The sequence below is a fragment of the Aphelocoma coerulescens genome, chromosome 9, assembly GCF_041296385.1.
Source record: "Aphelocoma coerulescens isolate FSJ_1873_10779 chromosome 9, UR_Acoe_1.0, whole genome shotgun sequence".
NCBI lineage: Eukaryota > Metazoa > Chordata > Aves > Passeriformes > Corvidae > Aphelocoma > Aphelocoma coerulescens.
Window position 1 is genome coordinate 17,223,899 of NC_091023.1, and position 26,146 is coordinate 17,250,044.

At 38.9% G+C, this 26,146-nt stretch overlaps 2 protein-coding genes across 2 annotated transcripts in view; one reads left to right on the forward strand and one right to left on the reverse strand.

Moving 5' to 3' along the window:
- Positions 1–26,146, forward strand: part of PSMD1 (proteasome 26S subunit, non-ATPase 1) — a 63,545-nt gene that overhangs the window by 22,468 nt on the left and 14,931 nt on the right. Inside the window, exons 17-18 of the mRNA XM_069023903.1 lie at positions 21,988–22,102; positions 23,951–24,067. Coding sequence (XP_068880004.1) covers positions 21,988–22,102; positions 23,951–24,067 — 232 coding nt within the window. The remainder of the gene's footprint in view (positions 1–21,987; positions 22,103–23,950; positions 24,068–26,146) is intronic.
- On the reverse strand, positions 3,153–13,465 carry HTR2B (5-hydroxytryptamine receptor 2B). The gene is made up of 3 exons (XM_069023904.1): positions 12,771–13,465; positions 6,296–6,496; positions 3,153–4,260 (listed from the first exon to the last, which is right to left on the reverse strand). Exons 1-3 carry the CDS (start codon positions 13,078–13,080, stop codon positions 3,380–3,382), a joined length of 1,392 nt encoding a protein of 463 aa, XP_068880005.1. The 5' UTR covers positions 13,081–13,465; the 3' UTR covers positions 3,153–3,379.

Genomic DNA, 26,146 nt, shown 5'->3' on the forward strand with positions numbered 1-26,146 from the left:
AAGAAATTAAATATGCCAGGTAAAGGTCTTTGTGATAATGAAAAAAGTTGAACTAGGTAACTCTTAAGTTACTATTTTATGGAGATTTTATTGTTTTATGTGCAGAGACTATAGAGCTGGCCAGGTGGCTGATTTAGTGTGGGTCAGATTCTGAAAGAATTGGGAATGTTTTGCTCCAGAGAAAGGAATCCCTCTTATTTTTGTTTTGTGTGTTAAATGGGAAGTGCATGACCCCTTCCTTCTGTAAAAATGTCTTGTGTTCTACAGCCAAGTGACTGCAAAGCTTTATCAGTTATTATTTACGCTGCTATCTTTATGAAAAAGGTTGTAAAATATTATAATGCTATGAAAATACTCTCACTTTGCTGACAGCATATAAAAATATATTTTATAAATTTGTGTTACCTAAAGACAATGCTCAGGATATAGTCCTGAGTCTCCTGTCATGCTTGTTGATAGCACACGAGCAGTGTTGTCCTTAGTAACCATACAACAAACTGGTGCTTTCTTACAGGAGCTTGCAGTGACTCTCTTCTCATGTCTTACTAATGAAGGTGATCTCTTTGTTCAGATCTCTTCTTGTAGATACAGTTGCTAAAACAAGAGCTCTGCTGTTCATGTTTTTTTATTTCATAGTTCTGCATCTTCATCTTTTTTCTTGCTCTGTCCTGCTTTCCAAGGCTGTTACCTGAATTCTCAGCTTGTTTGCTTTGTAAGTGGACAAGCAATGAGCAATGTCTTCTTACACTTAGCATGCTCAGTGGAATGTTTTCCACTTGGAAAGTGGAAGCATGGAATGTGCATGCTTTCTTGCTGGTATGTTTCTGTCCATGGAGACATTTTCTTTCCCTGTCGGAAGACTGGACTTCTGGTTAGTCACTAGTCCTTTAGATTGAGGTTTGTTGTTGCTGACTGAACTCAGTAACTGGAACATGCTGAGCTTCTGTTTACAGTTAATAAAATTCAGAAACCTGCATATTGGCTTGAGAGAATACATCTCTGTTGGGTGAGACTTTTTCAAGGACTATTTCCTGTTGGTGGACGTCTAAGTACTGATTACAAAGAGGCATTGGAATCTTTCTTTGTGGGACATTTAGGGCAAATTATTCCTTGAGTAAGACAGATTGCAGACTTGACAGCTGTACAAGAACAGGATCAGACAGAAAAGAACTAAGTTACCTCTCAGTTTTTCTAGATGCTCTGAGCCAGCTGTGATGTTTCTGCTGAAAAGGGAAAATTTAAATTGTGGCTGAAAGTAGATGATTGCTGCCTGCTGTATGAACATTTTTTTGTTTAATTAATATGGATTTATTTAAGTATCAAGAGAGTTTTCAAAGATGACTGCTTCTTGCTTTCTGACTGCTGGGCAATAACCCCTCAGGAATGGTGTTTGCCTTTTGGTGTTACTCCTCGTGAATGCCAGTTCCTGCATTGCAAAAGATGCTTTTAAGTTTTTTTGCTGTGATCACTCTGTGCATGGGTTTGATTGCACCTTCACCTGGTTCCAGAGCTCTGGGTTAAATAAGGCACTGCTCTGTGATGATTTCAGTGACATACCTGGAAGTTTTTAGGGGGCTTGGGGTTTTTTTATTCCTATTCCCTTCCTGTTTGAGCTTTGAAGTAATCCAGGTCTTATTAAAAGCATTTGATTCTCAAATATTTTTTAGTGTAGGTGTAGCTATTGGAGTCCATCCATTCTGGCTTTTAACTACAGAATCCTCTTAAACAAATTTTGGTTAAGGGAAGAGGAAGGAGAGCTGTTAGAATTTGCTCTAAGTGGCTAGTGATTATCACCAAAAAGGGGAGGAAGGAGACAACTTACTGCAGCTTACCACAGATGTATTTTTAATGCTTTCTCTTGAAACTCTTTGGCAGTTGTTATAGTAGGCTCTGTTTTGAGCTTGCATATGTTTTAAATTAAATATATATAGATAAATCTTGGAAGAACATGTTATCTTTAGTACTTTCTGTTCTGCAGATGAAAAAATCCTAAGCCCTTTGCTGTACATAATTTTAGTGTAACTGATGAATGCTGAAAACATTAAAAATGAAAACAAAGCCCAAGCTGAAAATTTTACTGTAAATGGAAACTATGGAAAAAATGGTGAGCTGGGTGCTTGCTGTAAGAACTCCAGTACTTTGGGGAAATACAATTTCCTTTCCCAAAGAGTCTGGAGCTGTTGGAAGTTTCTAATTTCCCAAATGACAGACTCTGATAGCTGTTATGGATTGTGAGGACCGATTCTTTCTGTTAATTTTGTGCTCGTATGGAAGTCTTGAGCATGTTTGAGAGAGTGCAAATTGGGACCTCTAATTGGCCATTAGTCCAATTAAATAATTTTGCGTTAAGCTAAACTGTGAATATGTGCAGGTGTAGGCAGTACTGTTGTCTTTGCTGTCTCTTAAATATTTGCTCTTGTTTTCATGTGAAGTAGCTGATTTCTCTACTTTCTGTGAACTACATGGGATGAGGGGAGGCTTTCACTGAAGTTCCCATGGTCATTAAAAAGGAAGCTTGTTCATATAAATTATAGGGATGTTCCAGGCTTTGTGTATCCTGTTTTGCTTATGATCATTGATTGTGTATTGTCCTATTTTGATTAAATAATTCATTTTCTTAGTATGAAAAGAAAAAAGGGCAGTTTTCTGTGAATAATCTGGCAACACTGATCTTATGAGTATGTGAATGTAATGGAAGTGAAATTCAGGTGGGTGAGATATTCTACCCACCCCTACAGGAAAGACATAATTTCCATACATGGAATTTTTGATTATGCCTTATGGAACAGGCATGTACATTGGTCTCTGGAGCGAGTGATTCTGCTTGTGATTTACATACCCTCGGAGAACAAGGAAAGCTCCTATGTGGGTACACAGTCTCAGCAGAGGAATGTGTCTGTAGGAGGGAAAGCAGTGAGCTTGTGTGCTGGTTCGTTTACAGAGATTTAAATTAAAACCAATGAGCTTATATCCCTCTGCTGCTTCCACTGCAGAGCATCAACCTGCAAAGTTTTGTCTTCTTGCCAGAGTAAATGTTAGAGTAGTGTTTGTACAGAAATGCTTTTCTTATAAAGGTGTGCTTTGAAGAGACTGAAGGTGATGAGAACTGAAGTCAGATACTTAAACTGATTTAGCTTTTATTTATTTCCCTCTTCCTTAGGCTACAGTTCTGCATGAGTCATTTGTCATGGAATGAAGTTGTGTGCCACCATGGGGTTGGGGTTAAAGTAGAGGAGACTTTGAAGGAGAGGAATTAATATAAATTTATAAGATATTGCTTGCTTAAATAACAGAAAACAATAGTATTTATAACCTCTTACAGCACAGTTATCTAGAATAATACATACAGTAATGCTGTATGGACCTGGCTGCCATTCCACTATACATAGCTGACTTGTTCTTCTGTTTTATCAACCTCATTCTCGGTGAGCAGCAACGTATCCAGCAGAATGGCCGATGATGCTTGGATGGGTGAGCTCCTCAGCCTCATTGGGCTCTGGTACATAATGGGGTTAATCCCATTTCTCATCCCATTCATGACAAAGAGCTTGGAATTTTCTGCCACAGAGCTTCTGAAAGAGATCCTGCTGGAGCGCTGCCGAAGGGCCTTGATACGCTTTGTGGTCTGATAGTTGCAAGTGATGTACCTGCTGAAAGCCTCCCTAAATGTTTTGTTGAAGAGTGTATATACAAGAGGGTTCACTCCTGAGGATACATACCCTATCCAAACAAATATCTCCAAAAGCTTTTGAAAAACCTCCTGGTTGCAGGAGTTGCACAGAACTGAGCTGATGTTTGTTATGAAGAATGGGCACCACATCAACAAGAAAAGAAAAAATACAATCCCCAGAACTTTTGACGCCCTTTGTTCATTGGTTATCGTTTGCATGGACTTCCTCCCGATGGTGGATGTCCTGCAGATAGGCATGTCACCGGACAAAGTCTGGTCCTTTCTGGAGCCATTTAGCATGGCCACCTTTTCTGGTGAGGAGGCAGGTGTTGTGTCACGCTGAAAGACTGTGGACACTGTTGACCAGGTGAAGCGCTGGGGCGGCTTGTTGATCAAATAGGCCTTTTTGCGCAGCACTTGGATTGTCAGGAAATAAGTGACGATCATGATAGCAAGGGGAATGAAGAAGGAAGCCACTGATCCGTACAGAATGAAGTCATGAAAACGATCAGGCATCAGTGCACACGTGATGTTTTGAGAGTTGCCATTTCCATCCTCAATGCCTCTGATAGGGATCGGAATTGCAATGCCTGCAGGAAAAAAAACCAAGTGCTTCAGCAAAGGGTAATCGCTCGCAATCGCTTCACTGGGCCTGAAGCCTCAGGGTTTCTAAAGGAAGGTAATTCCTGAGCTCTGGAGCACACATGGGGTGATGGACACAATGTGAGTTGTTGAGAGCATCACGTGGGTAATTGGGCAAACAGTACTTTGTAAGACTTGGCAAGCTGAGCTTTAACAGAGTGCCCTTTCTAAGGAGATTGGGCCTAACCCATAGTGATTGAGGAAGCAGTATAAAGTTGCCAACTTTTCAAGTGTAAAACACATGAATTGCTTTGACTCTGGTTGTTAGAATTAGCATAGCTTTTCCTCCAGTGAAATGTGTTTCCCTAATGCCATCTGCCCTTTTTTTTTCTCTTCCCCAGGGTAACCGTTGCACTTTTTGAGGGGCAGTTTTGTAAATACCTAAGTCTTGTCTTTCCCTCTTCTATTAACCACATCAAGTGACTGGACACAGCTGATTTTTTTTGCCCTGCTTGACTCTTTCATATATACAAGTAACTAAATAGTTGCCAGAATTATGCAGTGTGTGTTTGAGATGGATTTGTTGTTTAAAGTCTCCTGCATATTTAGGAGTGTTTAAATGAGGCTGGCTAGCTCTGTAATTCACCACTCGTTTAAAAAAAATGTCAGCAGTCTTGTCTTTTAAATGAATTTTTTATAACCACTAAATTGCAGTCAGGACTTCATTTGCCAGCAGTCTGACATTACAACAAAAACAACAGGTTCCTTGCTGTCTGGTGAAGGTGATTTGTGCTGTTTTCTGATACCACTTAATGAGATATAGGGATTTACTGTATTCCTCTGCTACTCTGCCTACAAGTTGGTTGAAAGCAGCAAGAGCAAAATGGGTTACCCTTCAGCAACTCGACCCCTTTTGTAATTAGAAGCACACCTTCAGATACAACAAGTATTTAAAATGAAGATTGAATCAAATTAACCTTTGATTTGGAGAACCTGGCTCAGCTGCAGAGTAGTCTTATGTTAGATAAAAAGAAATTGAAAAGTACAGTGCTGGTTAATGGCAATAAATCACACATTAAAAGGTCAACTTTTAAGTGTCTTATCATGCTACGTTTTTTTGGGGGGTGGGGTTGATAATAGAATAGAGGTAGCATCTTTTCTGCTATCATCACAGCTCTTCCAGAATTTTTTTTGAAGTTGGAAATGCGGGGTTTAGGCACATTTGCTTCAGCCAAGAAGGTGGATGTACCCATTCTGCTATGCATCATTGGTCTTAATAATGCAGAATAATTTTGTTTGGTCTTGCATACAATGCATACAGCACTATGGCTATCTGCAGCATGTATTAAGTTATTTGCATTAAATGTTTTCCCTTCCTTAGCTCATTTAACAGATTTATTTTTTTAAGCATTAAAGACAGGTGAGGTGCCACATGCACATCACAGAGATACTGATATCATAGAAGTTTATACGTTGGTATCCTTTATATAAACTGTTCAGGGTTTGTTGTTTTGGTTGGGGGTTTTTTGGTTAGATATTAGCCTTTCTATGTGCTGTCGTAGCCTTCAGTGTTAGCCTGGATGTTACCAGCCACTCATTTGTATCTTTGCTGTAAGTAATTAACTTTTTTATACTTCCTTCATGCAGCACAGGATTTACCAACATCTACTGAAGGCTTAAAATTGTGTTTGGGACAAAATATAGCACCACAGGAACATGAAATCTTGCTTTCCCAGGAGACATACTATGCATGCAGATACTGTCTTCTGATTTTTGAACTTTTTGGAGCATGAAGAAGAGTGATGATTATCAGTCTGACTCAATCCTTGGCCTTTCTAGTGGGCCTAATAAAGAGCAGTGGTTCAGGCAGATTTTTATGGTGTAGCTATGTATGATTCAAGAGGTGGACTTCAGCCAGCCTGAGTGTTACGGTCCTCCAATCAATAGTATTTGGCCAAATTTTCCATTTTCCCCACCTGTCACCTATTGTTTTGGACATAAAAAGCTTCTGTATTCCTTTTCTAGTCTCCAGGTCTCACATACCTATTGAAATGAGCCAAACCACGATGATTTTGATGATTGTTGTAGCCCATGAATTATACTGACTGGCCTGGATTGGCTTTTTTATCGCAATGTAGCGGTCTAGTGAGATGGCACAGAGGTGCATGATGGAAGCTGTGGAAAAGAGGACATCAAGGAACAGCCACATAGGACACAAGGCAGTTGGTAAAGGCCAGGTATTGTCTGAAAGAGAACAAAAAATTCATTAGAATTTAAGCTTTTTGAGAACTTTCAGTGTGTGATTTTATTGTGGTGCCAGTATCTTTGAGAAATCCATAGTACTACAGGAGCTGAGCTTTGCCACTGCCTCAGATGGGTTCTGTCTTACATTTTAGTTAGCTCCTAACTGCCATGGTTGCTGCCATCACATTGATCAGGCTATTTGTGTACTGTAAACCTTACCCTGTCTTTTTGTCCTTTTGTGGGAAGGACTCTGGATTAAAAAGTTTACAAAAAATGGACCACGGCTGTTTGGTTCTTGCAAGCCTGCTGTTAAATGATTATTTTCAGCTGTTTCTCCTTGATAGTCCTATGATCCAAGGTTATATTAAATGGAGGAGATAATTGGTCATAACCAAAGTATTAGTTAGCCATTGTAGAACCACTGTTGAATCTTAGGAGTGATTTTGAAGAATCTTGTTCACACATCTTTAAAATAAGTTTGCTGCGGTCACTTGGCCAGATACAGTTGAGCAGTAATGTGACAGAGTAGGGCTGTTCTGTCTCAGTAAGGATTTTATAAAAACTGAAAATTTTTATGCCTGGCCTTTTTTTTTTTGTCTGTTTCCCCAGGAGCAATGGCTTGGATTTTAATTCTGGCATCCTGTTTCTTAGAGTAGTTACCTGTCCTTAATGTTAATCTTTATAGCAAACATAGGGCCTGTCAACTGCACTGTGTTCAAGATGAAGGTTTTGTAGTGTTCAGATTTCCAAAAGGCTTGTATTTTTGGGAGCTGTGTCTCCCTTATCAATGTCTACAATACCAAATGAACCTTAATGGAACTCTGTTCTAACTGGTGTATTTTCACTCAGAAGTAGCTTGTACTGCAATCCAGTGTAAGCAGTGTTCAGTTTGAGGTGCACTTAAGTGTTGTGTGTCTATAAGGATGTTCTGTAGTCTCAGGGAAGAATGTGTGAATGAGGAAGACTTTTCTGTTTCTAATGGTAGAAGTTGATCTACTAAATGTATTTTCCTCCCTTGTAAAATTCAGCTGTGCTGAATCAGTAGGTACATTAATAGTATTGCCAGGGAAATCCGTTCTTTGTTGAGTGACGATTGGGGGGAAAAAGACGTTTCTAATAAATCAGATTGGTTTTAATTTCCTTGGTCAGCATAAATAGACCTGCATGCTGAGAATGCCAAATGAGCTGGACTTTTGTAACGTCCAGTCTTATCAATGTGGTAACATTGCAGTCATTTGAGATTAAAACATTTTTCCGTAACATGACTGAGAGATGGAAATGATAATGGTGCAGCTTTGACTTGAATTGTAAACTGCAGAGGATGGAAAATTTTACGAAGACAAACATAGCAAGTATTTTTCTGCACTCTTACCTATGCTGAGAAACCTTCTGTGTTAAACAAAGAGAATGGATGGATGGAGCCCTGAACTGAACTTCAGCCATCCCCAAAGCAGAGGACTCCAGGTGAGGATATGATGTAGGCAGTGAGGCAGAAGGAATAGAGGCAGTCTGTTCTCAATTTATTAACCAGTAAATTTTAGTATCTACCATAATTATTTCCTAAAATAGGTTCTATGGTTGAAATTATGCTTCAAAAAAATTAGTCTGTCAGGCAGGTATGAAAAAGTTGTAATTAGTAGATTATGAAACATTTACTCATCTTTAATTTTCGTGCCTAGAGTTTTAGCTGGCAGTAAGGTATGGTGCATTACTGAAATGGATCAGAAAAACCAAAATGTATTGTGGCTCATGTAACCAGCTGTAATTTTTAAAAAATATAGTAAAAGAAGTAACTGATTTGATGGGCTTGAAACGTTTTTGCTCACTCCAGAAAACTGACAGCTTCTTTTGACTTCATGATGAAGGATTAGTTCAGATAAAACTTGAACAATAGAAAGCGTGTTCTACAACTTAAAGGATGGCAGATAACACAGCTGGATTTCAAGTGAGCAGCTAATACTTCTTTTGGATAGTACTCACATGCCATTCCCTGGATTATAACTGCTTTGCATCCTGGAGAACCCCAGTGTAAAAAGTCTTTCCTTTTTTAGTTAATTTACTGTTGGCAGAAGAAAACACTTTGCAACAAAAGGCCCTTTTGCTTCTTTGAAATAAAGATACCTTTAAACAGTGGCCTGATACAAAGCAATCTTGTACATTTTTGAGTTGTAAGAGCTTTTGTGAGTTGACAAGTGCAACTGAACAGAGAAAGCTTTATATTTTCTTTATTTTTGTCTAGCTTTGAACTGGGTGCAGAAGGCAGTAGGTTATCACATTCATGATTGTAGCATTATATCCTGCTGTATTTGTGTGGAAGAGATGCTGGGTTTTGTCCAAACAAAATCAAAGTAAATTTTAAATGCAGTAACTGGTAAGAACTGAAGATGATGGTTATTATTTAAATGAAGCAAGTATCATGAAACTGATACTTTAAAGTCCAGAACAGTCACACAGTTGTCTAGGATTCATTCTGTAGTGTATTCTGCTATAACTTGGTGACCTGACAAAGGTGCCTGACTGAAAATTTGTCTGGTTTCTCCAGCTGTCAGGTGGTATAAGTTAAAAAGTAATTATTTCTTCCTACAAACCTTGCCTCAGGTCCTCCCAGCACTGCAGCAGTGCTGCTGTTGCAGATTTTGCTTATTTTGAGTCTAAACAAGACAGAGTACATGCTTTAAGATTTGTCTTCAACCTTAAGAGAAGTAAAATGAGCTTTTACTGCAACTGTCTACCTTTGATTAATCTTTATTTAAGAAAAGCTTTATTTATAGGAAATACCTTGGAAATGTGTAATTCTTATAACAAAGTACAGTATAGAAGAGCTGCTCTTGCTGTAAGCCAAAATGTTTTTGGAAAGCTTAAGAGAAAGCACTGCTTGGGTACATGTCTAAGTATGATTGAGAGAAATCTTTAAATAGACTTGGAAACCATTTGTTCTTCTGCTGTAAGGGCTGCAGAATGTGTTACCTGTAAAGGGCTTTGTTGCTGTTATATAATGATGCTTTTGCTGAGATGGAAATGGATATTTTCAGTCACCAGCCCATTTAACCCTGAGTTTCAGTCTTCACACTGATGTGTGTGTCTGTAGCTGCATGTGGGGTGTTCACCTTCATGGCAGTACCTGACTCTCTGGGCTGCCAAGGCCTGGTGTCTCCAGGCTGTTCTCTAGGTTTTTTTTATTTAATCAAAGTTGCATTTTTTTAAATTAGGCTTTCTTTCTGATAAATAAACCTTTGTTTTCTTACTCATTTTAGATTTGAGATTTTGGAAGTAGTCCTTGGTTAAAGTTTTCTCTGGCAGTTTTCACAGGCAAGAAGGGAAGATTTGTTGTGGTTCATCATCGCTAATGGGAGAAGATTAAGACTGGTGGTTTGTGATAGGTTAAGATAATGGTTTGCAGCCTAGGATGATCAGCATTACTTTCTGATTTTAAGTGGATGATTATCCAGAGTAGAGAATATATTTTAAAAGATGGTATATGGGTTGTCTTCAAGTAGTCCATTGCTCACCAAGCTATGGACATCAGACTTCTTCCTGCTGCAGGCTTTGCAAATGGGAGGATCTTTCAAGTTTGTTTGCTAATTTCAGTGAATGAAATTTGAGTAGTTCTGAGTGTTAGAAATTTGGGTAACTGTTTTGAAAGCTAGATTTCAGACAATGCAGTTATCTCTTAGTGGGCCCTCCTTGTTTTTTTTTAAGAAATGAGAAGAATTTGGTAAGCTATAAAAGCTACAAAATGTTTATGTATTCTGACACACACTCCTGAATCAAAATTGCTGTGTATGCTTGTACCAGAGTACATTTTGGTTGCTCTGCTGAGAAAAAAATCATGTGCTGCTCATGGCATTACACCTGCAAATGAGTTTACAGATTCATTTATTTACTTACATTTAAAAGGGGCAGCTCTTTATTACAGAAGCAGTCCATTTCTGAAGATTTTTTGGTGAGTGTTCTGTCAGGGTGTGGAGCCAATGTCTGTAGCAGGTTTTGATTTTGAACACCCTGTGACACATTAGTTTGTACAGTCAGGATCTTAATGTGACTGCACTTCAGTTCACACCTTTTCCTCCAAATCTTCTCCACATAATTAGATACCAATCCCGAATCGGAAGCATAATATTTGTACTCTGTATCTAGAAGCTGCACCCAGCTCTTTCATTATTATGGAAACATTCCTGTGTGGAAGTGCCAGAAGGCTGGATTTAGTTTGCTGTTTGGCTGTCAATGACTATTCTTTGTTCAAGTAGTTATCTGGCTAACGTAGCTTCAAGATTTAGACTTATGTATTTAAATGTCTGTTCTATATTAATTCCAGTAACTCCTCATGTTTTGCTCATTCTTTGAACTTCTATAAACACCTCAGCATCTTCTCCCAGTCAGTGAAGAGGCAAAGCAGTTTTTCTGGTTGGCTGCCAAAGAAAGAGTTGTATGCAAGAAATTTCAGTTTTAACCACTGTTGTGTGGAAGACGGGTTGTGGTCTTTCTTAATTAATTATAACTGAATTTACTACTTTCTGGTAAATTTCCTGCACCATGAAAGATGTTTTTGTTTGATTTTTGAATTAAGATTCCTAGCGTGCTTTAAACTGTTGTAACCAGGGTTTAGCTGTGGATTAATTGAGAGATTAAGGAGCAATAGACTCTTTATGAAGTTATAAAGAAAAGATTTGTTAGTCTAGTAGAATGAAAATAATAATAAAAAAAATCAAAACAGGAAAACTTCATCACTGCACAAAACCTATTCCACAAAATCCAGAATTTGCCTTCCCTTTATATTGGTTGCTAGTCAATACTAGTACTTTTTATGGCTAGTAGTTTTTATTGTTGTTATTAATGAAACCTTTGGTAGGAACTAAGCAGTTACAGCATCTATGTGTAAGTATGGAGATGCATATCTGTTTCTTGCCTCCACACACACGTGCACATACATGACATACCAATGTATTCTATAATTGACTAGTTTTTTGAGTTAGCAATCACTGTCTTAGTTACTTATTCAGTTTTCTTTTTACAAACTGTTGCTTGGAAAAAAAGCCCTATTCTGTGATCTCAATGCTGAATTCTGACCTGCAGTTCACAGTTCTGTATAGGGAGAAGTCTGTAACACAGAAATTCACAAGGCATTTAATGAATAAACACATTTGTTAATAAAGTGATACCAGTTTTCTGCAGCAAACAGAAGCTACTGATGGCCTGTCTGAAATAAAGTTTATGATTGTGTTTGCTTGTTGCTCAGGCAACTTCTAGAGTCTAGCCTAGGAAAAGTGAAGTCCTGCAGCCCTTCATAGTACCCAGTGGTATCTGTACCTTAAAGATAATTATATAAATCTTTAAGTTTATTGAAAGATCTGTATCATTGATTTTTTCCATTTTTGAGATGAAAATAAACAATTTAAAGTGTATTCTTAGGAGTAAAAGAGACTTTCCCATGGAGTTACCTCTAATTAGTTGTCAGAAGCAGTATCTGAAATAAAGCTGGGCGTGAGAGACTGTGGAAAAATCCTGCTTGTTCTGTAAGGACTAATGAGACAGAAAATGCCACATCCAATGTTTGTTCATGTCAAAAAGACCTATTTTATTTCATATGAAGCAGACTAAATGACAAATCTGTATCTCAAAACATGAGGTACATGGATTGAGGCTTCCTTGGCTTACAGATGATTTAATTCTTTGTTATGCATTATGAACCTGTGGCTTTCCCCAGGTGGGAGAAAACCAGTTTCTCTGAAACCAGTACTGGTAAAGTTTGTTGTCTCTGATGGTGCCAGGGACCAATTCTGACTGACCATGTAAATATATGACTGCTCATGGAGTCAATACTCAGGTAAAATCAGGTGCACTAATCATAGAAAGTTCAAAAGCTGTTCAGTGTACTGAACAGGTATCTAGCCTTGATTTCAAGTTCTTTAAGAGAATACTGCTTGCAATTGGTGTAATATAATACAACAAATACCAGCATTGTGCTGAGGTTGTTAAAAATTGTATTACACTGTACAAAATGTAATTCCCTGTGCTTCAGCTCCTATTTGAATATTTTTAAGTCTTGGATGTTTTTTGAATGGTTTGTTTCAAAGGAAAGAATATCCACATGGTTGTACTTCCCATAAAGACATTAAGCTGTATTAAGGTGAGAGGGAGTGAAGATTTAGCAGCCCTGATCCAAGTGATTTTTAAAATTATAATGATGGAAAGCAAACAACTTTTCTGTTTAAATTAGACCTCCCAGAATTGTACCCCATATGCAAACCTGACAAAACAAACATGCTGCACTTACCAAATAATATTATGAGAAGGGCAATTGGCATCACAAACAGACCCACGAGCAAATCTGCCACCGCCAAGGATGTCAGAAAGTAGTTGGTAGCATATTGCAACTTTTTCTCCAGGGACACCGCCAGAATGACAAGTATGTTCCCCCCAATGGTGGGGATTATCACCAGGAGGATCAGCAATGCTGCCCAGTGCACTTTGCTTCCTTGTTCCTCACTTGGGTAGTCCTGCTTGGGTGCTCCTGTTACTGAGAGAGGCGACAAAGATCCATTGCCAGCTCCAGACCCGTTCAAGGACTGTAAAGGATGGGACATTTTTGTGTGCAGCGGAATGTATTCAGGAGCTGTATTTTGCACAGGAGTTGCGTACGGTGTAAGAGTTCTCTGTTCCTCTCTGGTCCAGAATGGTCCTGAAGAAAGGCCAGCATGGTCAGTATAGTGAACTGGTCATCTGCTATTTTGAGATACTGGAACCATGTCCGAGCTGATATCCAATTTTTTTATCCTGTGCCTTGCTGGGCGCAAAATAGTTTTAAAAATGAAAGTCCTGTCTTGTGCCCATCTCTGGTTTGGTAGGGTTCAGTGGTCTGGTCTCCTCTTTATAGCGACGTTCAGATTTCAGAAGATTATAAGAAAAAAATCAGTAGCTGTCAAAAATAAGCGGTGCATTAGCTTCCTTTTATTTTTTTTTTCTACAGCAGTAAAGAGTGATAGACAAATTTGAATGCCAAACGATTCGCTTTAGGTACAGTCTATGTAGATTTGCTCCTTCTGAGTACAAACTGATGCAGAGGCAGATGCTCGAGTTGTGTATGTGCAACTCCTCCTCTCCCGAGTGTCTAGTCTCCAGCAGTGTGTGCGTAGGCAGACAGCAGTTCCCATATTTCCCCTTATTAAGAATCCTATTTCTCCACAGAGGGTAACCCCAAAAATATCTTCAGAAATTATGTATGAGGTTTCCGTTTTAATCTCAGCACTTCCTAATTTATCAGGTGAGGGTCAGGAAGCTGCAGACAATAAAACACTGGTGACAGTCTCAAGGGAACTGTAGAGATTTATCGAACTGAGACATCTAAATTTACCCATTACTTGAAGGGGTAGGAGTGAGTAAAACGCTTGTTTTTGTAATCTGAGCAAGGCTTTTAGTAAGCACAGCCTGTTCTCTCTCTGTGTCTTTCTTTCTCTGTCTCTGTCAACTCTGCTAAAGACTTAATGCTTGCATTTCCCACTTCAAGCAGAGACTCAAACAGATGTCCCGGCATTAAGCTGATCAAATGCTCAGTTACTGAGAAGATTTGATGTGTTGCAGTTTTCAGGTGAAGAAAGCCTTACCTCTTTCTCGTGCATTCTGGTAGAGTTCACTTTGCATCCAGGCAGATCCTTTTAATTTTCTTTTTGGTCACTTGGTGAATGTTGAGATTTTTCACTACTTTCTGGAAAACAAGTTGTTCATTTGCTTTTGACTTTCAAAATATTTTTGAAGCTTGTCTCTTTGTGTGCTTTTGTTTAGCACATTTCTTCTATCAAGAAGATTAAGAATTTCTGTTTTGGGAAAACTGTATTTCTTCTCACCCCGGTATTCTCTCCAACTCTGAAATGAAGAATAATTCTCACCACATGTGAAAAAGGATAGAAATAAGGTTGTATTCTCTTTTGCTGTCCTTTCTCTTCCATTCTTCGTTGATTCCACTTAGGTGATCAGAGTCTGTACGCAGTTCTCTCTTTGTTCATAAGCAAAGCTCGCGGTTTGCTGCTACCCTCGTTCGTTGATCGACTCATTCCAGCATATTCAGCTCCAGTGTTTGAAAAGCAGGGAAGTGAGTGGGTGGGGGGTTTGGCTGGAAAAGAGACAGAGAGGGTTAATTGATTCACTGCTCCAGCACTATAAAGTGTACTCCCTGTAGTGCAGGATGTGCAGGTCCTGGAAATGACCCTTCACGCTACAACATTGTGTCTCTGTGCACCGTAGCGTGTCTGTCTGTCTGTCTGCTGCTTGCTCTCTGGGTTCTTTTGCTCACTTGCTTTCTGGATGGAAGCATAGTTAACCCTAAAAGGTTCTACAGCCCTGTAAACACTCCAGGTTTTTTCTTGCCTAACTTTATAAAAGTATTGTTTAGCACACTTATTTTAAGTGTGTGCACTGTTACTTTAAAACTTTCCTTCTGCAGCTGCTTTTTATTATCCTGAGTGTTCTCTTTTGTTACCTTCCAACTTTCAGTCAGATGTGTGTATAGCCTCAGTGTCATCTTATAGTTCTGCATTAAAATGGAATTAGAGTTCACTTCCAAGGACATTAGCTGCAAAATTGTGTAATAAGTCCTTGAGTAAAGCCCAGAAGAAACCATGAGATCATGGTCTGACCCTCTGTATGACACACTCCATGAATTGCTTCTGCTCACCAGCCTTGAGCTGGAAATCAGGTCGTCACTGAGCTGTGCATCAATTTATATTTCTTTAAAAAAGAAAAAAAATCGTGTCTCTAGAATGCCAATAATGTGGGGCCAAAGAGAGAAGGCTGCTGTCAGAAATTAACAGAAATACTCAAAGTGGATTCAGATCATACAATAGAATTTTCAGTAGTTTTCACTTGTTTCTTATTTTTCCTGTTTAAAGGAAACCTTCAATAAGATTCTATGCTGTATTTACAATCGAGTGTTGATATCTTTATTCATCAGAGAAGTATATATTACAAAAATAGAGATTAATCCAGGTATGGTAATACTGTTTCCTTATCTGGCCACCTTCCTATTGTCACCCCTGATAGTACTGAGAAAGTAGAGCACATGAAAACATACAATTGAGACAGGACAATACTTTATTTGATTAATGAGCATTTGGATTCAGTTTTTCTTAAGATCCACTAAGTCTAATCAACTTCTGGTTTATATTTTATAAATCTTGAAGGATGTCCTGGCATTAATCTAGCTGTACTTGAAGTTTTTTCTGCAGATTGTTCTGCTGAAAGCTAATGAAAACATTTTTAACTAATTGAAAAGGAAATAATTTTTAAAATACAGATAAAACCAGTTATCTTAGGAACTTGCAGAAGATGATACAAGTTTAGTGGTATGTTGGCTTGCAAGTATTTTTACAACTCTTTGGTGCATTTTTTAATTTCAGAGAGATAAAAAACATATCTGCCCTTTATGTTGTTTTCTGAACTTTGCCAGGTTTGAATCATTTGAGAAACGCATCCTCCTCTGTATCTGTTACAGATCTGCAGCAGGTTCTTCACTGTATGTTGTGGCCAGGCTTTTTCTGCAGGCCACTGTCCTGTCCCCACCTCCAGCTCTTCTCTTGTGTAAATGATGGTAGACCTTAAATATTGATGGACCCCACTCCTGGTCCACTGTAAACAGAATATTTGAACCATACAAAGATATTATTTTTATTTCCCATCCCTTGCCGTTACTGCTGTTTTCAAATTGCCGGTGCTATTTTATAGAGCCATGTCTCCATCAGATCTGAGCTGTCTCTGGTGAGTGCTACTCAGTCAGTACATTTCCCTCAAGTTCACTTGCTGTGCACTACATGACTTAGTTGCAGGAAATTCCTGGTTTGGGAATAGCTGGGATCATTTTTTTGTCCAGAGAGAGAGATGGGATGTTTAGTCTACACTGAATATATTGGTTTGTTGCATTTTTCTCTGCAGGTTTTCTGTTTTCCATATATTCCCCTTTCTGCTACACACCCCCCTCCTCTAGAAATGACTGGAAATTGTGCAGTTAATATCTGCATTTCTCCTTTGTTAACTAATTCATGGATGAAATGAAACTTCTGTTAAACTTGGGGGGTTTTTTTTATTGCCACTACACTACTAGAACAACTTGTGGAAATAGTTCTGTATAAAATGATGAATTCATGACCAATAGTTTAAAAAAGTTATAAATATTTAGAATAATTTGAAATATGACTGGGGACACTTAATGAGGAATTTAGAAGATGTATTTGACATTGTTCTTCCATTCTCTGACGTTTCAGTGAGTTGTATAGTCCTTAAATATTTAGACTGAAAAATAAGTGCAAATTAGTGATGCTTCAGATGCTTCCATTTTTAGTCTCAATCATGAGACCAAAGTGATGGGTTTTTTCATGTATATTCTGTATACTTACTGAAGTTACCATATATATATATATATCTATATATATATATCTATTAATGTGGGGTTTCACATTTAAAAATTGCTGAAATATAGAGAAAAATGTCAGTAATGCATTAACCTTGAAGATGTGCAGCTTACAGGACTGGAGATAAACTGCTCAAAGGATGTGGTTTTAGCTGGTCTGTGATCTAAGACACTTGACGTGGAATGTGCTCCAAAATATGGCAGTCTGAGTTTTTAATTTATCTTGTTGCATGCCTCTCGGGAAAAAAAGATTACAGTGGATTGTTAAGAGCCAATGTACCTAACTGTGATCCTCAACTTTCAGTAGCCCAATAAGGCTCTTGCATAGTTCTTAGCAAAGCCTGCTAAGAACTATGATATCTGCAGATGTTGCAATTGTAATGACCTTCAGAAAAAAAAAACAGTTTAGGTCAACACCATGGATAGAAAGGGAATCTGGCCACCTTTGGTGTCCAGCTGACCTGGGCGTTTTTTTTTCATATTAGTCTGTGTTAACAATCAACATCCTGGTTTTCATTCTGTTAATGTTTGCACTGGAGGCTTAAGAAAAATTTTCTTTCCTCTCTCTTTGGAAGTATTGAAGAATTCAAAATTATCTTTGGTTTCTCAGAAATTCTAGGCTACTTACAAGCACGTATCAGCTTTTTATGGAGAGAATATGACATTTAGATCTATCGATCAATCTATAAATGCCACGTATATTTAATTATATCCAATAAATGAACAGTCCCAGGAAGGAGTTCAGAGTTGAGGCTAAGGCAAGTGGGCAGGAGTCAGGCAGCTCCTCTCTGTTTTCGCTGGTTCTGGTTTCTGGGAAGATTCAAAATCCACAGTGCTGGGTGTTTGTTTCTTGTGGAGGTTTCAAGAGCAACCAGTTGGTGAGTAAAACTAATGAAATGCCAGCTATTATGTTTTGCTGAGAATCTCTTATTGCTGTCTTGGTGCATCTTTGTTTTTCTTTATGATTTTGTTTGACTTCTGAAACAAACCAAACTGGATCTTGGAGGAAGTCCTTTATCTGCAGCCCATTTATCACAACAGTAAAACTTACCCTGATGTAGGGTGGAAACAAAGCTGTAGCTGACTACACTGTTGAACTTCCATGGAAGAAACTTTCAGAGATTCTTGGCTTCTTTATTAATTTAGTTTCCTTGTAACAGAACAAAGTTGAAGCTAGTTGTGATGTTGGGTTTTTTTTGTGTACAGGTCTGGGTTCACTGACGTCTGTGGTTTCATGGCTTATGTAGGAGCAGCTGAGCAGTTTTCAGATGAAAATGAAGGAAATAATTGGGTCATTTTTTTGTCATCATTTTGCTGTTGTAGTAAAGTGTAATTGCAAAAGCAAACTGCTTGAGTAAAACCAGTGTTAGGAAAAAAGGAAGGAACCAGTGCATTAAAGATAATTTGGTTTTCAAAAAGACATTGCCTCACTTTCTAAGATACACAGCCCAGTTTAGAGACATGCCTTAGACTTTAATGTAGGAATTTTAAGATGAAATTACTGGATTGTGTTATGGAAAGGTCATGCTAGAGGACTATGGTACATTGCTTCTGTCCTCAAAATATATTAAATCTACTCCAGGTTTAGAATTTTTACTGTGACTTTAAAGAGGGGAGGAAAAATTTGTGTCTGGATATAAAACTTCTGCCCACTGAATCTCCAAATGTTATTTTGGTATTTCATGTGATGTTGTTTTCTGTGTTTAACTTGCAGTAATGACAGATACCTGTATTAGGACTGAGTAGGAGTAGCCAGTTGCTGAGTGTGAGTTGTGACAAACCACTTCTCTTTTTTAGTACTGTTTTTAAGTTTTCTCACACTCTTCATTATTTCTCTCCATCTTCCACCAGAGGTTTCTACTCTGTCACCACATTGATTCAGCTATCAGCAGTCAACAGAGTGGTGGAGGTCTCCAGCAGGGAGCCAGAGGGGTGGTCTTGGTTTGGGAGCCTGTGTGGGTCTTGGTACCAGTGAAGTGGAACCTTCCTCCATCAGCAGGAGGACTGTCCCTCTGGATTGTGCTGAATGTCAAGTCAGCAGCTTGAGGGGCTGTGCTCTCAGTGAAGGGCCAGGGGAAGAACATGGTCATGTTTTAAACATATATTCCCCAACTGGAGTACCAGATGGAAGTAGTGCCATGGGAGCACGATTACAGCCTGTGACTGCTTATGAGGGCTTTTTGACTTCTCTTTTGATCAGTTGACAGAATTGGTTTGGGTTTTATAAATTTTATGGAGTGTGGGTTTGAGTTTATACTGACCTTTGGCAACACCATGTAGGACTTTGTAAAACATCTCAGCAATAAAGGAGTAAGCAAATGTTACTGCTTCAGCATTGATGCCAACAGTGCTCTTGTGCACTGAGGTCCTGTTCCTCTGATACACGCTTTAGCAAGACTCTTTCCCACTTGTTGATCTGCCTTCTTGATCTCTGTTATGTGAGAAGACACTTTTTGAAGATTAAGGGGTTGAGAGAACTGCATTACTGAGGAAAGTAGTGGGACCCATTAAGTTGCTTCAACTCCCAAAGTGAATTAATGGAAGGCCTGCTGTCAAAATGTTTGACCATTTTATGGATAGATTTGAGATAAAAGTATTTCAAATAATGGCCACAAATAACTTAAATCCGGCCAAGAATTCCAAAATCAATTAATGTGCATTCATCCTGATTTTATAATAAAAACTGTGGTATAACTTCTGAGCCTGCAGACACAAATAAGTTAATGATTCTATAAAATCCAGCTTTCTGAACACGAATTTAATGATTAATGCTTCAGAGTGCCTAATCACATCTTTGCCAGAAAGTGTTTTTCTCTTCTTTGGCTCACAATCTGCCTGTTTAACATTATCTGAAGTAAAGCAAACACAAAGGTGTTAAGGGTCTTTGTGCAAGAGCTGAAGTCTTCTGTGTAGCTGAATGCTTGGGCTCATTTATTACAGGATTTGTGTCTCCTAGTCTCCACATCAGTTCATTTTTAAAAAAACATTGTCAGCATCTAAGCTGTTAGTTGAGCAACAGACTGATAGGTAGTTTTAAATGTGTCTTTTAGTTTGTCGTATTCACTCATAGGGCACGACAGAATTGTTCTGTTGCCCAGCTTGTCTCCCTTTCTTAACATTTGTCATCATGGCTGCATCTTAGAGGCAGCAGTTCCCAGCAGCTTTATGTTTCCTTCTCTCTTGTGGTTTTTTCTTTTGCTGCTGTTGAAGGCCAGGGGTGGTTGTAAAGTGATGTTGGTAGGTGAGATTCTTCCCCCATGTGGCTGCTTTGGGAAGACTCAGATGGAAGTGGTGTGGGGGGAGGAGGGCAATGTGGGTGCTTGCTGCCATTACTGCTGAGGTGTTGAGTAGCCTCTGAAGCCTGGGTGCCTTTGGGTCCCTTCAGCAGTTCTGGAGGAGGACTGGAGCCTGTGTGGTAGTGCTGCCTGTCTGTGATCAGCTGGAGTAGGAGAGAGGAATGCAAAGAAGAGTTCAGGACTAGTTATTGGAGGAGAGCGTGGGAAAGTGTTGAAACGGGAATAGCTGGAGTAGAAATTAATTGATTATGTGTGTAGAGTATAACTGAAGTATGAGTGTGTCATTATATGAACATGTCTTCTGTCCCCTGTCACAATGAAAGAAGAGAATGAACTAGATTATTGCTAAAGACTTTTTTATTACTATTTTCTATGATTCAGCTATTCATTTAAATAAAACCCATGCTGGAGTATACTCTGTAGTGTTTTTTCTCTCTCTTGAGTTGTTGAGTGCCTTGGCAGACAATGATCCTGCATAATTCCTGTGTACAAACAGGTACTGCTGCCACCCTCCAACTTCCATCTTTCAGTGTAGCAAATGTAAGAAAGGAAGCTAAAACTAACATGCCCTTGGCTTCTTCCTGTGTAAATTTTAGTCTGAAATCAGTTTATAGTAGGAGTAAATGGCTTGCAAGACTGCTTCTAGGATTGTGAATGTGACAATTAAAATGCTAGTCTGGGCTGCAAGACACCATAAGACGGCATGAAGAGCCAGATGATGTTCACTCTATAAACAGATATAATGAAATCACAGTTTATAGTTTTACATCTTTCTTCTTCGTGAGCATGCACTTACCAACTGCATTCCTACATCGCTCGTGTATTCATGGTGTCATGAGACTGGATATGCTGAAACTGGCAGTGCTTGATATTATGAAGTGGTTTGTGTGGCATCAAAATTAAAGGAGGGATAAATATGACCATGAAGACAGGGAGGAAATTAATATATCAACACCTCTGAGTTCTGTCCTACTTCAGAAATACTCAATACTGACAAAGCTGTTTGCATTAGCAACATGTGCTTCTGGCTGTGGGAAATTAAGGCTCTCTTTCATCTTCCAGCACTGGGCTGGAAGTTTTGTTGCTGTAATGAGCAGCAGGACACTGGTTCCCAGCTGGCAAGGCATGGAGCATATACACCCATCTCAGATCTCTTAGAAGGCAGCAACAGTCACAGTATGACACTGTAAGGAGGCAGCAGTAGACATTGCTCATAAACTGATTGGAAGTGTGTGTTGTGTCAGCATTTCCTCTCGTGCTGTGATTTACAGCAGGAGATGGGGGTGAGGAAGAGTTGGCAGAAGCCATGATTGCAAAGGGGAGTTTGGGACCCACCAGCCTTGAAGGTTGATTGAATACTGGTGGTGGGTTTTGTGTCTGCTGATGGGAAATTTAGTACTGTGTCTTGTGGAGGGTAAACCTCTGCTAGTGGAAAGCCTGTCAAAAAAGCGTGATTTCTAGATATAAAGACCTCAGCCTCAATAGATTTATCATTCTGCTGGGTGATCTTTTGAAGGCAGAAAATAAGCACTAAAAAGGAAGACTTCAGCAGTGGGAACTGTGTGTGATTATCTGCAGTGATAGGAAAGTTTACTAATTTGTGCACATTGTTGTTCTCTTAGCCCATTTGTTCCTCCCATCTGGTTAAGTTTTGAGAAATGCAAAAACATACAGTGTGGAAGAACAATTTGAAATTTTCGGATATGAACAGAGTGAAGTCTCCACATTTTGAAGCACAATACCCTATTTTGAAGAACAATATTAATAATAAAGAACATTCTTTTTTTGCCTTTCTCTAGGACTCCAGAGCAGTGTCCGAGTGTGGTTTCTCTGCTGTCAGAGAGCTACAATCCCCACGTACGTTATGGGGCTGCCATGGCTTTGGGGATCTGCTGTGCAGGCACTGGAAACAAGGTGAGGGCCAGAAGCATCTGAGGCCAAGACTGTCCCTGCTCCTTCCTGCCACAGACACATTTGTGTGCAAACATCGCACATGCAGATGGGTTTCTCACACATGTACACTGCTGGCCAGCTGGAGTACAGCACTACTTTAAATTCTTTAACTGTTCTGGGCATAGAGTTTCTTTTCCTGCTCGTACAGAATAGATAAAATAAAAGAATGTTTTTATACATTATTGCCACATTCTTGGAATTTTGTCTTCAAAACTTTTCTTAGAGTTTTCTTACTGTCAAGTTGCCACTGAACTTTAAATGTGTGTTCAGGACTCCAAAATCAATACTCCTTTGCCCTTGGAGTGCCAGTGACAGGAAAACAGCAGGTGCTTTGCTTAGCTTCTAGCTCTTTTCATCTTTCCTGTGCTACATGATTCATGGAAGATCCATGTAGTAAAGCCAAGTGCAATGAAATTTAATTAAATTTGTTGTAGTTTCAGGAGTGTAATTAACAACCAGTAAATTTTTTTCTCACTTTACAAGTATCAGTGAAGGTTAATTCTCATGGATGGTAACAAACCTTTTATAGTAGAAGGATTCCCACTTCTTGCCATGGGAAGTGAGCACTCACTGGAACAAGCAGCAAGTAAACTTGGGAATAAGCTCCCTCTGCTTCTCCCACATGTGTATAATAATCTGTAGTGGTACAGAATTGCAGTTTCAGAACAGGTGCACAGACAAAGTAATATGTCATGCCTCTGAGTCTATGATAAATCTCTTGCTTATCTGTCTCATCTCTTCCTGTATTAAACACTTTGTGGCTCTTGCGTGAGCACTCCCGAGTGTCACTTGTGCTGCCAAAAGCACAGAATGCTGACGTGCACTGCCTGCCATCTTTAGTAGCTAAAGCATGCAGATCTGAAAACAAATCTGAGAGTCCTATTTTTATCCAGGTTGCTTTATTCTCAAGTGGAAGGTGGAATCAAGGAGTTAGTTATTTTTAATCTGCTGCATCTGACAAGTTAATTTAAGTGGAAATGCTTTTAGTCGCAAAAATTAGTCTTGTTTTATTTCCAGATACATTGTGTGATGACCTAAACCATCTGATTACACAGACACATGCCTTCCAGAGCTTCTATTAGCAGGTTTTGAAGGCCCAAATATATTCAATTTTGGAGATCAAAAAGTTCAGCTTTTTGTCATAGTGAGTGTTTCATCCGTGGTACTGAATGCTTGCCAAAGAGTGAATGAGTCACCTTCAGGTGAAGAAGCACAGCCTCCAACATAGCTCAGATGACAAAAGCAGTCTTAGTGAAGGCATAATGTTATTTTACAAGTGGTTCTTTGAAACAATGTTCTGTATAAAATGAACTTGTTTTTAAAAGCCTCACCATAATGGAAGTAACACCAAGAGGGGTCTGAACTGGGAGTCTCTTGCACTCTGCACTCAACTGCATTTGCTCATGTCCTCAGTTTAAGTATGGACAGGAGAGCACTCTGAACAAGAGATTACCTAAATTATGCTAAATGCTACAGGTTCTAACAATTAAGGCCAAGAATTTGGAATGTAATGTGATGAAAGCATCTGTTGCTTATACCTATTGTTTAGCTGTTGCCCTATTTCTGCAGGTAGATCTTGTTCCACCCATTCATCACTTGTTTTTAGTGTTTATTTTCTTTTTCTTCCCAATTTTTAGATTAAAATCTACGGAAATACAGGTTTCTTCTTCATTTGCCAAGATTAGGCAAAACATTATGAAAAGTATATCTGATAGCATCAATCTGATAACCTTCCACTGGAGAATTGAAACCTGGCATACTAAAAATAGTAGTATTAACTGTGACTTTGTATTTCTTCATTTCTCTTAGGAAGCAATCAATTTGCTTGAGCCAATGACAAATGATCCCGTGAACTATGTGCGTCAAGGAGCTCTCATTGCATCTGCCCTTATCATGATCCAGCAGACTGAGATCACCTGCCCAAAGGTAGTGTGTCACACCTCACATACCAGCTTGTTAGGTGGGAAAATTGTCTTGGATGCCAAATCTTTAGTGCTTGGCACTGCATTTAAGCATTGGCAAGAGACTGCACATGTCTTGTAAAGAGCCAGAGCTGAATGTGCAGTGGGAAGGTCCTGCTTGGATCAGTGCATGTGCTCTGAATGATGGGAATATGCCTGATGGACGGCAGCATTCTAACCCTGGGCACTACAAGAATAAATGCTCTTCCTTGAAAGCCCTCAAAGCATCTTGTAATGATAGGAAAGTGACTGTGAAGACATTGGTTTTGATGATAGTAAGCTTAGTTTTGGATATGGTCACCATGCAGAGAGGTCCTGTTAAAACAATGTTTCCCTTGTAGTTTTACATTTTTCAGGTGAAACAGCTTCAGAGCTAGCTTAGTGAGTTTATAGCAAATACTCCATTTTTAATGGAGTTTTCTGCTCATAAGGCAAAAAGGTTTGCATATGCTGTGTTTAGCTTTTAAAAGGAGGTTCCCTGTGAATGTGTGACAGGTGATGATATGCAAACATTTGTACAGACTAAAAGTCTGCATTAGGAGAAGCTCTGAGGTTCCACATTTCACCTGCTCTGGCGAGTGGTGAGGCACAGCAGTAGCTGGTACTTTGCTGCTCATCTGCTGCATATGGGTTGCTTTTATTGATGTCATTTTAGAAAATGAACTGTGATAAAAACAGCCACTTTTTACTTCATTTGGATGAGAAGAAGGAAAAAGCCCTCTGTGTCCAGTGGAAAATTTTACTTGGGAAAGTCAGAGAAGGAAATCTACAAATACAGGTGTTTGGCTATTTCCAAGTCACGGAACATGAAAATTTGCTGGCAGACAGTTTGTTCCTTCAAATTATTTTTAAAAAAAAAGGAAGAAAAATGTTAGTTTTCACTGAGCAGATTCTGGGAATGTTTATATTATCAGAATTGTAGTTCAAGTGAATAAGCCAAGAATAGTAGTTCACTTGAATAAGCCAGTGGAGGACACTAGACTTTTGTTGGATCCCCTTGTCTTCCAAAATACAGAGTTTCTGTAATGTGAAGTTGAATTTTCATCTCTCTGTGGAAAGAAATTAATTGTTGTTTTTATTCTTTGTTCCTTGGTCAGATGATTGGAATGCCAGGCCTCAATATAGAAGATGAGATTTAATCATTCTGTGTCACTCTAATACTGGACAAACTGTATAGCTCTCCCATGCCTCAGTTTCCTACCTGAAAGAATTAAGGATGATACTTTTATATATGAAAGAACATTTTGAGAATCCATTCATTTTAGTTTTCAAAGCACCCTAATCCTCTTGGAATGGGCATTGCAATCTGCTCTGAATCTGTCAGACATCCTAAAATGTGGATCACTTGCTGAGGCTGCCTGTTGGAGTTTCTGGCTTTTTGAGATAATAGGTGAAAGACTCTGTTTGTCCTCAAGTGAGTAGGAAAACAGCTAGTGAAAACACAGATTATTTGAGGTGTGTAATAAGGCAGATCTCTTTCCCCAAAGAGGCCTGGAAACCTTGGCTTCCAAGTCGTGTGATGCTTCTGCTTGATAAAAGGGTAGTTAAAATAGTTGGCCAGCAAACACAGGAGGAGATGTATAGTGTGGGGGTCAGTGGCTTGTTTAAAAATGGGGCCAGAAACTGAAACAGCTTGATGCCAAATTGTTACCAGATACAGATACAGAAGGCAATTCATTGTCTAGTCATAGAAGCATTACAGATATTAAAAAACAAACAGAAACAACCCCCAGAATTCCAGATTACAAAATAATAAATAAAACCTGAAATATTCTGCCAATTTAGGAACTAAACACAGAATATACAAATTTTGCTTGTTATAAATACCCCAAAAGTTGATTATAACCATTATGGTTTCTTACTCAAAAGCAAAAGGAATATTTTGGGGGAAAATGCTGCCAATTAAGTTGTTTATTATCCATGGGAAACTTTTTTTGGAGCTCTCTGCCAGTCTGAAAAAAAAATTACTCAACTCTGATGTGAAAGGGTGGAGTTCAGAAAAGGAGCCATTTTTGGATTGCAGGGACATATTTTGATCGGATTA

Bases quoted from the DNA above. Each gene is read 5' to 3' on its own strand.
- HTR2B (XM_069023904.1), bottom strand. From the start codon at position 13,080: ATGTCCCATCCTTTACAGTCCTTGAACGGGTCTGGAGCTGGCAATGGA. The intron at 6,497-12,770 runs GTAAGTGCAGCA...GTTCTCTTTCAG, and splicing joins CCTTCTCATAATATTATTTG to ACAATACCTGGCCTTTACCA. The intron at 4,261-6,295 runs GTATGTGAGACC...TTTTTCCTGCAG, and splicing joins GGTTTGGCTCATTTCAATAG to GCATTGCAATTCCGATCCCT.